The sequence below is a fragment of the Pseudophryne corroboree genome, chromosome 9 (genome assembly GCF_028390025.1).
Source record: "Pseudophryne corroboree isolate aPseCor3 chromosome 9, aPseCor3.hap2, whole genome shotgun sequence".
In the NCBI taxonomy this organism is placed as follows: domain Eukaryota; kingdom Metazoa; phylum Chordata; class Amphibia; order Anura; family Myobatrachidae; genus Pseudophryne; species Pseudophryne corroboree.
In genome coordinates this window covers 181007271-181020827 of record NC_086452.1, presented here as the reverse complement: position 1 = coordinate 181020827, position 13557 = coordinate 181007271, and the positions used below count along the sequence as shown (strand labels likewise).

Genomic DNA, 13557 nt, shown 5'->3' with positions numbered 1-13557 from the left:
TGAGGAATTGTTTGCGGATGGTCTCTAGGACCTCGGACCCACAGCAACAGCTGGGAAGAAATTTTTTTTACCTCCAGGTTTCCTCACAAAAGCCTAAGAAAGCACCGTATTTTCAGGTACAGTCCTTTCGGCTTCAGAAAAGCAAGCGGGTCAAAGGCGCTTCCTTTCTGCACAGAGACAAGGGAAGAAGGAAAAAGCTGCACCAGTCAGCCTGTTCCCAGGATCAAATATTTTCCCTAGCTTCCTCTGAGTCCACCGCATGACGCTGGGGCTCCACAGGTGGAGACAGGTGCGGTGGGGGCGCGTCTCGGGAACTGCAGGGACCAGTGGGCTTGCCCACAGGTGGATCCCTAGGTTCTGCAAGTAGTATCACAGGGATACAAGCTGGAGTTCGAGACGACTCCCCCTCGCCGTTGCCTCACATCAGCCTTGCCTGCTGCCCTCGGAGAAAGGTAGTACTGGCGGCAATTCACAAGCTGTACTTCCAGCAGGTGAAATCAAGGTACCCCTCCTTCAACAAGGCCGGGGTTACTATTCCAAAATGTTGTGGTACCGAAACCAGACGGTTCGGTGAGACCCATTCTAAAATTGAAATTCTTGAACACTTATATACGAAGGTTCAAGTTCAAAATGGAATCGCTCAGGGCGATTATTGCAAGCCTGGAAAATTTCAGGGTATCACTGGACATCAAGGATACTTACCTGCATGTCCCTATTTACCCTCTTCACCAGGTGTACCTCAAAATTGTGGTACAGGATTGTCATTACCAATTCCAGACGTTGCCGTTGGTCTGTACCCGGCACCGAGGGTATTTACCAAGGTAATGGCCGAAGTACTTATCCCGTACTTGGACGATCTCCTTATAAAGGCGAGGTCCAGGGAGCAGTTGTTCGTCGGAGTAGCACTATCTCGGGAAGTGCTACAACAGCACGGCTGGAGTCTGAATATTCCAAAGTCGCAGCTGGTTCCTACGACGCGTCTACTGTTCCTGGGTATGGTTCTGGACACAGAACAGGATGAAAAGGGTTTCTCCCGGAGGAGAAGTCCAAGGAGTTGGCGTCTCTAGACGGAGACCTCCTAATACAAATACAGGTATCGGTGCTTCAATGCACGCGAGCCTTGGGAAAGATGGTAGCTTCTTACGAAGAATTTCCATTCGCCAAGTCCCATGCAAGGATCTTCCAGTGGGATCTGTTGGACAAGTGGTCCGGGTCGCATCCTCAGATGCATTGGCGGATAACCCTGTCTCCAAGGGCCAGGGTGTCGCTGTGGTGGTGACTGCAGAGTGCTCATCTTCTAGGGGGCCGCAGATTCGGCATACAGGACTGGGTCCTGGTGACCACGGATGCCAGCCTTCAAGGCTGGGGGGCAGTCACACAGGGAAGAAACTTCCAAGGCCTATGGAAAAGTCAGGAGACTTCCCTACACATAAATGTTCTGGAACTATGGGCCATTTACAATGCCCTAAGTCAGGCTAGACCCCTGCTTCAACACCGGTCGGTGCTGATCCAGTCAGACAACATCACGGCAATCGCTCATGTAAACCGACAGGGCGGCACAAGAAGCAGGATGGCGATGGCAGAAGCCACAAGGATTCTCCGATGGGCGGAAAATCATGTGTTAGCACTGTCAGCAGTGTTCATTCCCGGAGTGGACATCTGAGAAGCAGACTTTCTCAGCAGAGATTGTACACCGTGGGGAAAGGCCACAGGTGGACAGGATGGCGTCCCGCCTCAACAAAAAGCTACAAAGATATTGCGCCAGGTCAAGGGACCCTCAGGCGATAGCTGTGGACGCTCTGGTAACACCGTGGGTGTACCAGTCGGTGTATGTGTTCCCTTCTCTGCCTCTCATACCCAGGGTAATAAGAATAATAAGAAGGAGAGGAGTAAGAACTATACTCATTGTTCCGGGTGGCCAAGAAGAGCTTGGTACCCAGAACTCCAAGAAATGATCTCAGAGGACCCATGGCCTCTGCCGCTCAGACAGGACCTGCTGCAGCAGGGGGCCTGTCTGTTCCAAGACGTACCGCGGCTGCGTTTGACGGCATGGCGGTTGAACTCCGGATCCTGAAGGAAAAAGGCATTCCGGAGGAAGTTATCCCTATGCTATTTAAAGCTAGGAAAGAAGTGAACGCAAACCATTATCAACGCATATGGCGGAAATATGTTGCGTGCTGTGAGGCCAGTAAGGCCCAACGGAGGAATTTCAGCTAGGTCGATTTCTGCACTTCCTACAAGTCAGAGGTGACTATGGGCCTAAAATTGGGTTCCATTAAGGTCCAGATTTCGGCTCTATCGATTTTCTTCCAAAATAGAACTGGCTTCACTGCCTGAAGTTCAGACTTTTGTTAAGGGAGTGCTGCATATTCAGCCCCCGTTTGTGCCTCCAGTGGCACCGTGGGATCTCAACGTAGTGTTGGATTTCCTGAAGTCGCATTGAGTTGAGCCACTTAAATCCGTGGAGCTACAATACCTCACGTGGAAAGTGGTCATGCTGTGGGCCTTGGCGTCGGCCAGGCGTGTATCAGAATTGGCGGCTTTGTCAAAAGCTCTTATCTGTATTTTATATGGATAAGGCGGAATTGAGGACTCGTTCCCAATTCCTTCCTAAGGTGGTAGCAGTTTTTCACGTGAACCAACCTATTGTGGTGCCTGCGGCTACTTGGGACTTGGAGGATTCCAAGTTTCTGGACGTAGTCAGGGCCCTGAAAAGTATATGTTTCCAGGACGGCTGGAGTCGGGAAAACTGACTTGCTATTTATCCTGTATGCACCCAACAAGCTGGGTGCTCCTGCTTCTAAGCAGACTATTGCTCGCTGGATCTGTAGCACGATTCAACTTGCACATTCTGCCGCACCCTAAATCTGTGAAAGCCCATTCCACGAGGAAAGTGGGCTCTTCTTGGGCGGCTGCCCGAGGGGTCTCGGCTTTACAAATTTGCCGAGCTGTTACTTGGTCGGGTTCAAACACTCTTGCAAGAGTCTACAAGTTTGATACCCTGGCTGAGGAGGACCTAGAGTTTGCTCATTCGGTGCTGCAGAGTCATCCGCACTCTCCCGCCCGTTTGGGAGCTTTGGTATAATCCCCATGGTCCTTACGGAGTCCCCAGCATCCACTTAGGACGTTAGAGAAAATAAGATTTTACTCACCGGTAAATCTTTTTCTCGCAGTCCGTAGTGGATGCTGGGCGCCCATCCCAAGTGCGGATTGTCTGCAATACTTGTATATAGTTATTGCCTAACTAAAGGGTTATTGTTGAGCCATCTGTTGAGAGGCTCAGTTGTTATCATACTGTTAACTGGGTATAGTATCACGAGTTATACGGTGTGATTGGTGTGGCTGGTATGAGTCTTACCCGGGATTCAAAATCCTTCTTTATTGTGTCAGCTCTTCCGGGCACAGTATCCTAACTGAGGTCTGGAGGAGGGTCTTAGTGGGAGGAGCCAGTGCACACCAGGTAGTCCTAAAGCTTTCTTTAGTTGTGCCCAGTCTCCTGCGGAGCCGCTAATCCCCATGGTCCTTACGGAGTCCCCAGCATCCACTACGGACTACGAGAAATAGATTTACCGGTGAGTAAAATCTTATTTTTTGTCAGTGTCGACCTAATGCATGTCGACCATTTAGGGTCGACCTAGACATTGCCTGTCTATACACTGGAATCCGTTTTCAATCTATCCTCTAAAATGAAAGCAAGTTCATACACCCATCCTGTGCATTCATGTAAGAAATACTTTTCTGCAACCTAGACTTCTTCAGTTGGGCTAAACGCATAAAATGTGTACAGGTTTCGCTGTTTGTAATCGCACATTTTATTCGAAAATGCATTGCTTTGCCAGTTTGTGTTTTTTTTTATAATAATTGGTAAAACCTTACAGATGACCAACAACAAGGAGGCAACTGGAGGTGACCCATCTGCACCTGGGAACACAAAGGACCCTGTTGACATTCCAACCTTTGATGAATGGAAGAAACAAGTCATGGAAGTAGAGAAAGAAAAAAGTAGGTGATTCCCTGTAGCATGACACGGGTTCTGCACCAGAAATATGTAATGTTCTGTTTTCATTGCTCCTGATAAAACAGTGCTCGCTTCTGTCTCTTTATTGCAAATGTACTGACTTTCTGTGTGTCTTTGTTGTGCATGAACATGTTGAGCTTGAACTACAGTTGTTTGGCACTCTGGTCTATATACGGTTGTTATGCTGCCCATACATCAGGACGACCCACATCCGATGCGAGTCATATCACGATTTCTTTTTCATCCACTAGGGGTCACTGGAGTACTCTTGGGATATGGACGGCTTCCGCAGGAACAGGGCACTAAATATTTAAATTTAGAACACTCCACCCCTCCATATCCCAGAGTACCTCAGTGTTTTTTCTGTGCTTGACGTAGCAACAAGGCTTGTGTGGAGCTCCCACACTTCTTTTGAATATATTTTTATTTTATTTTTTCTTTTTCTTTTTCACTTTATCCACATCCCTTCCCCCCTTCCAAAAGGCGAGGGTACGGGATAGTGGAAGCTGCTGCAAGCAGCTGTGGCGTGTCGGTCCTCACAGCCAAGTGCAGACTACCTGCAGAAAAGGCTGGACGGAGCTTGCAGAGAAGCCCCGTCATAGCCCTCACCACAGACGTCCAGGTATGTTGGGGGATGGGGCGGTCAGCTCACGCTGCCGCCCCGCTGTGTAGGGACACTGTTCTGTGAAGCGCCACCCGCTGATTTATGTTAAGCCGCTCAGTTCCGCAGCTCAGAGCCGCGCCGGCCGCACTTTCTTTAATCCATAGACGCCGCTTCACGGCTCTATGGAGCTCGCTCCCCGGCACCGGCTCCCTCTAGACGCGCCCCGGTTACTTGTAAGTTCCCTGGCTCCGTGTACTAGACAGCGGTACACGGAGAACGGGGGGGGATTGAAGTCTTGCAGTACACGCAGCTGCACGGGAAGGGGGGGGGGGGGGGAGATAAAGTACCCATAGCAGCAGCAGTATACAAGGCTGCATAGGTTATAAGACAGCATAGGCTATTAAGCCTTTTTCTCTAACGTCCTAGTGGATGCTGGGGACTCCGTCAGGACCATAGGGAATAGCGGGCTCCGCAGGAGACAGGGCACATCTAAAAAGCTTTTTAGGTCACATGGTGTGTACTGGCTCCTCCCCCTATGACCCTCCTCCAAGCCTCAGTTAGGTTTTTGTGCCCGTCCGAGAAGGGTGCAAACTGGATGGCTCTCTTAAGGAGCTGTTTAGTAAAGTTTTTTTTTAGGTTTCTAATCAGTGATTCCTGCTGGCGACAGGATCACTGCAACGAGGGACCTAGGGGAGAGACTTGCAACTCACCTACGTGCAGGAGGATTGAAGTTTTAGGCTACTGGACACTGAGCTCCAGAGGGAGTCAGAACACAGGTCAGCCTGGGGTTCGTCCCGGAGCCGCGCCGCCGATCCCCCTTACAGACGCTGAAGAAAGACGGCGGAACGGAGGTCCGGAAACAGGCGGCAGAAGACTTCACAGTCTTCAGAGAGGTAGCGCACAGCACTGCAGCTGTGCGCCATTGTTGCTACACGGCTCACTGACACGGTCACGGAGGGTGCAGGGCGCTGCTGGGGGCGCCCTGGGCAGCAATATAAATACCTATTTGGCAAATAAATACATCACATATAGCCATTAAGGCTATATGTATGTATTTAACCCAGGCCAGTTTTCCTAATAACCGGGAGAAAAGCCCGCCGTGAAAGGGGCGGAGCTTATTCTCCTCAGCACTCAGCGCCATTTTCCTGACCAGCTCCGCTGGTGAGGAAGGCTCCCACTCTCCCCTGCACTACAGAAACAGGGTTAAAGAGAAGGGGGGCATAAATTGGCGATATAATTATATATTAAGAGCCCATATATAGAAACAACACCTTCTAGGGTTGTTATATACATTATGGCGCTTTTGGTGTGTGCTGGCAAACTCTCCCTCTGTCTCCCCAAAGGGCTAGTGGGTCCTGTCCTCTCAGAGCATTCCCTGTATGTGTGTGCTGTAGGTCGGTACGTGTGTGTCGACATGTATGAGGAAAATGTTGGTGAGGAGACGGAGAAAATTGCCTGTAATGGTGATGTCACTCTCTAGGGAGTCGACACCAGAATGGATGGCTTACTTATGGAATTACGTGATAATGTCAACACGCTGCAAGCCGGTTGACGACATGAGACAGCCGGCGGACAAATTAGTATCGGTCCAGGCGTCTCAGACACCGTCAGGGGCTTGTAAAAACGCCCATTTACCTCAGTCGGTCGACAGACACTGACACGGACACTGACCCCAGTGTCGACGGTGAAGAAACAAACGTATTTTTCCTTTAGGGCCACAAGTTACATGTTAAGGGCAATGAAGGAGGTGTTACGTATTTCTGATACCACAAGTACCACAAATAAGGGTATTTTGTAGGGTGGGAATAAACTACTTGTAGTTTTGCCTGAATCAGATAAATTAAATGAAGTGTGTGATGATACGTGGGGTTCCTCCGACAGAAAGTTATGGGCGGTATACCCTTTTTCCCGCCAGTAGTAAGGGCGAGTTGGAAAACACACCTTAGGGTGGACAAGGCGCTCACACGCTTATAAAAAAAAACATGGCGTTACCGTTTCCAGATACGGCCGCCCTCAAGGAGCCAGCTGATAGGAAGCTGGAAAATATCATAACAGTATATACACACATACTGGTGTTATACTACGACCAGCAATCGCCTCAGCCTGGATGTGCAGCGCTGAGGGGGCTTGGTCGGATTTCCTGACTGAAAATTTTGATACCCTTGACAGGGACAGGATTTTATTGTCTATAGAGCATTTTAAGGATGCATTTCTATATATGTGTGATGCGCAGAGGCATATTTGCATTCTGGCATCAAGAGTAAATGTGATGTACATATCTGCCAGACGAAGACACGACAGTGGTCAGGTGAGGCAGATTCCAGACGGCATATGGAAGTATTGCCGTATAAAGGGGCGGTCCATTGGACCTGGTGGCCATGGCAACAGCTGAAAAATCCACCTTTTGTTACCCCGAGTCACATATTGGCAGAAAAGGACACAGTCTTTTCAGTCTCAGTCCTTTCGTCCCCATACGGGCAGGCGGGCGAAGGCCAGTCATATCTGCCCAGGGGGAGAGGAAAGGGAAGAAGACTGCAGCAAGCAGCTCATTCCCAGGAACAGAAGCTCCTCACGGCTTCTGCCAAGTCCGCAGCATAACGCTGGGGCCGTACAAGCGGACTCAGGTGCGGTAGGGGGTCATCTCAAGAGTTTCAGCAACACTCGCAAGGGAACTCCGGGATCCTACATGTAATATCCCAGGTGTACATTGGAAATTCGAGACGTCTCCCCCTCACACAATTCACAGGCTGTATTCCCATCAGGTGATAATCAAAGTACCCTTCTTACAACAAGGAAGGGGGTAGTATTCCACACTATATTGTGGTACTGAAGCCAACCGGCTCGGTGAGATCTGAAATATTTGAACACTTACATACAAGCGTTCAAATCAAGATGGAGTCACTCGGAGCAGTGATAGCGAACCAGGAAGAAGGGGACGATATGATGTCACTGGATATCAGGGACGTTTACCTACAGGTCCAAATTTGCCCTTCTCACCAAGGGTACTTCAGGTTCCTGGTACAGAACTGTCACTATCAGTTCAGACGCTGCCGTTTGGATTGTCCACGGCGCCCCGGGTCTTTACCAAGGTAATGGCCGGAATGATGATTTTTCTTAAAAGAAACATGGACGCTTTCCTGATAAGGGCAAGGTCCAGAGAACAGTTGGAGGTCGGAGTAGCACTATCTTAAGTAGTTCTACGACAGCACGAGTGGATTCTAAATATTCCAAAATCGCAGCTTTTTCCGACGACACGTCTACTGTTCCTAGGGAAGATTCTGGACACAGTCCAGAAAAACGTGTTTCTCCCAGTGGAGAAAACCAGGGAGTTATCCGAGCTAATCGGGATCCTCCTAAAACCAGGAAAAGTGTCAGTGCATCATTGCACAAGAGTCCTGGTAAAAATGGTGGCTTATTACGAAGCAATTCCATTCGGCAGATTTCCCGCAAGAACTCTTCAGTGGGATCTGCTGGACAAATGGTCCGGATCGCATCCTCAGATGCATCAGCGGATAACCCTATATCCAAGGAAAAGGGTGTCTCTCCTGTGGTGATTACAGAGTGCTCATCTTCTAGAGGGCCGCAGATTCGGCATTCAGGATTGGATGCCGGTGACCACGGAGGCCAGCCTGAGAGGCTGGGGAACAGTCACACAGGGAAAAAATTTCCAGGGAAGTGTGATTAAGTCTGGAGAATTCTCTCCGCATAAATAAGCTTAGAGCAAATTTATAATGCTCTAAACTTAGCTAGACCTCTGCTTCAAGGTCAGCCGGTATTGATCCAGTGGGATAACATCACGGCAGTCGCCCACGTAAACAGAAGGGCGGCACAAGAAGCAGGAGGGCAGTGAAAACTGCAAGGATTTTTCGCTAGGCGGAAAATCATGTGATAGCACTGTCAGCAGTGTTCTTTCCGGGAGTGGACGACTGGGAAGCAGACTTCCTCAGCAGGCATGACCTCCACCCGGGAGAGTGGAAACTTCATAGGGAAGTTTTTCAACATGATTGTGGACCGTTGGCAAAGACCAAAGGTGGACATGATGGCGTCCTGCCCGAACAAAAAACGGGACAGGTATTCCGCCAGGTCATGAGACCTTCAGGCGATAGCTGTGGATGTTCTGGTAACACCGTGGGTGTACCAGTCTGTGTATGTGTTCCCTCCTCTGTTTCTCATAACCAGGGTATTGAGAATTATAAGACATAGAGGAGTATGAACTATACTAGTGGCTCCGGATTGGCCAAGAGGGACTTGGTACCCGGAACTTCAAGAAATGCTCACAGAGGACTAAGGGCCTGGGGAGCTAAGAAGGGACTTGATTCAGCAAGTACCATGTCTATTCCAAGACTTACCGCGGCTGCGTTTGACGGCATGGCGGTTGAATGCCGGATCCTGAGGGGAAAAGGCATTCCATAAGAGGTCATACCTACCCTGGTCAAAGCCAGGAAGGAGGTGACCGCACAACGTCATCACCACATGTGGTGAAAATATGTTGCGTGGGTGAGGCCAGGAAGGCTCCACGACGGAAATTCAACTAGGTCGATTTCTACACTTCCTGAAAACAGGAGTGTTTTGGACCTCAAATTGGGGTTCATTAACATTTAAATTTCGGCCCTGTAGATTTTCTTCCAGAAAGAATTGACTTCAGTTCCTGAAGTCCAGATTGTAAAGGATGTATTGCATATACAGCTTTTTTGTGCCCCTAGGGGCACCGTGAGATCTCAACATAGTGTTGGGATTTCTTACAATCATATTGGTTTGAACCGCTCAAATCTGTGGATTTGAAATATCTCGCATGGAAAGTGACCATGCTGTTGACAAATATCTCACATGGGAAGTGACCATGTTGTTAGCCCTGGCCTCGGCCAGGCGATTGTCAGAATGGGCGGCTTTGTCTTACAAAAGCCCATATTAAAAATTTTCCATTTGAACAGGGCAGAACTGGGACTCGTCTCCAGTTTCTTCATAAAGGGGTGTCAGCGTTTTCACCTGAAACAACCTCTTGTGGTGCCTGCGGCTACTAGGGACTTGGAGGACTCCAAGTTACTAGACGTGGTCAGGGCCCTAAAAATATATATATATATATAGTTAGGACGGCTGGAGTCAGAAAGTCTGACTTGCTGTTTATACTGTATACACCCAACAAGCTGGGTGCTCATGCTTCTAAGCAGTCTATTGCACGCTGGATTTGTAGTACAATTCAGCTTGCACATTCTGTGGCAGGCCTGCCACAGACGAAATATGTAGATGCCCATTCCACAAGGAAGGTGGGCTCATCCTGGGCGGCTGCCCGAGGAGTCTCGGCATTACAACTTTGCCGAGCAGCTACGTGGTCAGGGGAGAACACGTTTGTAAAATTTTACAAATTTTGATACTCTGGCTAAGGAGGACCTGGAGTTCTCTCATTCGGTGCTGCAGAGTCATCCGCACTCTCCCGCCCGTTTGGGAGCTTTGGTATAATCCCCATGGTCCTGACGGAGTCCCCAGCATCCACTAGGACGTTAGAGAAAATAAGAATTTACTCACCGGTAATTCTATTTCTCGTAGTCCGTAGTGGATGCTGGGCGCCCATCCCAAGTGCGGATTGTCTGCAATGCTTGTACATAGTTATTGTTACAAAAATCGGGTTATTACTATTGTTGTGAGCCATCTTTTCGGAGGCTACTTCGTTTTGTTATCATACTGTTAACTGGGTTCAGATCACAAGTTGTACGGTGTGATTGGTGTGGCTGGTATGAGTCTTACCCGGGATTCAAGATCCTTCCTTATTGTGTACGCTCGTCCGGGCACAGTACCTAACTGAGGCTTGGAGGAGGGTCATAGGGGGAGGAGCCAGTACACACCATGTGACCTAAAAAGCTTTTTAGATGTGCCCTGTCTCCTGCGGAGCCCGCTATTCCCCATGGTCCTGACGGAGTCCCCAGCATCCACTACGGACTACGAGAAATAGAATTATCGGTAAGTAAATTCTTATTATTAACAGACTTTGTTAGTAAACAGACTATTCCCAGGTTATATATGTTTTGCACAAAATTATAACCTGTACTGTGTTTATAACTGTAAGTATGGCATGGATGCCATTTTAACCATGCTTCCTGTTCTTCCTGTTGTGATTCCAGAACGTTCCTGTCCTACATCTCTACTCCACCGGAGGCGCAGGGGTGTTAGTGGGAATTTGGGATCACATTTCATATAGGACTGGCCACGTGTACTGCGCTTGGCCAGATATATATATATATATATATATACAGCAAGGGAGAAGCGGCGGCACTCAGAGACTTTCACTTTCACGGATAATAAAGCAAAGGGTGCATTTATTAGGTCAATATATATATATATACACACACACACACACACACACACACACACACACACACACACACACACACACACACACACCTTAGTACTATTTTACTGAGTCGTGCAAGTTGTCTGTCTTTGTATATTGTATTGTCTGTCGGCAAAATGAGTAAGGCACCAGCAAAAACTAAAAAGCAGTTTCACTGCAAGGTCTGTAACAGTGTGTTACCGGATGGATCTACCACATGTACAGTATGTTATGTTAATTCAGCTACGAATACAATTTCCGCTCCGGTTTCAAAGCCGGTTTCATTTCCGGACCCTCCATGGGCTATGCTAACAGATGTCATGGCTGGATTGCAATCAGAATTGGCCGCCGCTCGACAAGAGCGGGAAGCGGCAAGATCTGAGTCTCTGCTGAGACCGCCAGAACTACCGGAGGCGTCTCAGCCTTGCCAAAAGTCCAAATCCATTTTGGGTAGAAGGGATAAATTTAATTTGTCTTATGATTTACCAGTTTCTGCTATGTTGCATTCTGACTATTCTATGCCAGACCTCACTGCGCAAGATGAGGGTGAGGAGGGCGAAGTAGACCAGCAGTCAGATAGTGAAGATTTTGACAGCCCAGGCATTGATAATCTCATCAGAGATGTGCGTCAGTCTCTGAAGTTTACGGAAACTGAGGAGCCTCTGACAAATGATGAAGTCGTCTTTACTAAACGAAAGATCTCCAATGTGTTTTCCTGTTTCGGAATCTCTTAATAAGATGTTAGTAGAAACACGAAAGAATCCAGATAAACGACTTTCTATACCTCGCAGATTTAAGTCTAGTTACCCGTTTCCAGAGTCTGTGACATGTACATGGTAGAATCCGCCAGTGGTGGATTCGTCTGTGTCAAAACTTACAAAGAAATTAACCATACCAGTACCAACGGCTACTACGCTTAAAGACCCTTCAGACCGTAAAATAGAAGCTATGCTAAAGTCCATGTATATAGCAGCAGGAGTGTTGCTTAGACCTGGGTTGGTTGGCATTTGGGGTCATTAAGGCGCTTATTGTATGGATAACAGAACTCAAGTCTGCCTTACATGACGATCACCTTATGCTTCTTGCTGATCAAATCTGTGAAGCTGCTGAGTATCTATGTACAGCTTCTACTGACGTCTGTCAGCTCACTTCTCGCATTTCATTGTTGCTAGTTACAGTACGACGAGCACTGGATTTCTGAGGCCACAGGAGGAAAGTCTGTTTTCCTACCATTGCCTCCAACAGTACCTAGACTGAAATACTCTGGCCCGGCGTTCAAATCCTTTAGACCTCAGCCCTTTAGAGGCCGTGGTAGAGGAACAGCCACGCCTGGTAGACGAGGTCGAGGACGTGGTTTCCAACAAACCAACACCAGTCGTCGGGACGCTAAGGTCACCGACAAGCCAGTGGCATGACTGCCTCCCAGCCCATCTCGGATCTCCAACTGTGGGAGCACGCCTTCAGACGATCCATTTGGCATGGTTCCAGACATCCACAGATGGGTGGATCCGCAATTTAGTGTTAAAAGGTTACAAAATAGAGTTCGACTGTCTCCCGCCACTGCGGTTTTTCAAGACAGGACTGCCTCTGTCGGACGACAAGAGGGCGGTTCTGCAAATTGCCATTCAGTCCCTGCTGGATTCAGCAGTTTTGATTCCGGTCCCTGTACAACAACAAGGTCAGGGTTATTATTCCAGTCTGTTTGTGGTACCAAAGCCGGATGGCTCCGTCAGGCCAATATTGAACTTAAAGGGTCTCAATCAGTACGTCACTTACTACAGATTCAAGATGGAATCTCTGCGGTCAGTAATTGCAGGTTTAGAGCCACAGGAATTCATGATTGCGCTAGATCTCAAGGATGCGTACTTACACATTCCGATTTGGCCACCTCATCAGAGGTTCTTGCGTTTTGCGATACGGCAGAACCATTACCAGTTTCAGGCTCTACCGCTTGGCCTCTCGTCAGCGCCTCGGGTATTCACCAAAGTGATGTCTGTGATGATAGCTCATCTCCGATCCCTGGGAGTGATAATAGTTCCGTACTTGGACGATCTGCTCATCAAAGCTCCGTCTCAACAGATGCTCCTCCAACATGCGTTGCTAACGTACAATGTACTAGTTCAGCACGGTTGGATTGTCAACTTCAAGAAATCACATCTAATTCCGTCTCAACGACTTCAATTCCTAGGTATGATTCTCGATACGGTAAATCAAAGAATTTACCTACCAGAACAGAAAGTACAGATTATTCGTCATCTGGTACAATTAGTGCTCAAGCCACGCAGAGTCTCTGTACATTTGTGCATTCGCCTTTTAGGCATGATGGTGGCGGCTTTCGAAGCGCTTCAGTTCGGAAGATTTCACTCACGTCCTTTTCAACTGGATGTGCTCGCACAGTGGTCGGGCTCGCATCTGCAGATTTACCACAGGGTGAGGTTGTCGCCACGGGCCAGGGTATCTCTACTCTGGTGGCTCAAAGTACACAATCTAACCGCAGGGAAACTGTTCGGCGTCTGGAATTGGATAATTCTAACGACTGACGCGAGTCTCAGAGGTTGGGGAGCTGTAGTTCAAAATTGTCAGCTCCAGGGTCTCTGGGCGGATCACGAA

General features: G+C 48.5%; 1 protein-coding gene across 4 annotated transcripts in view; it reads left to right on the top strand.

Annotated features, from left to right (window-relative positions):
• The window catches only part of SUCO (SUN domain containing ossification factor), a 259500-nt gene that overhangs the window by 93669 nt on the left and 152274 nt on the right, over positions 1-13557 (top strand). For all 4 annotated transcript variants that reach the window (XM_063939978.1, XM_063939979.1, XM_063939977.1 and 1 more), the window contains one exon: positions 3879-4002. In XM_063939978.1, the coding sequence (XP_063796048.1) occupies positions 3879-4002 (124 nt within the window). The remainder of the gene's footprint in view (positions 1-3878; positions 4003-13557) is intronic.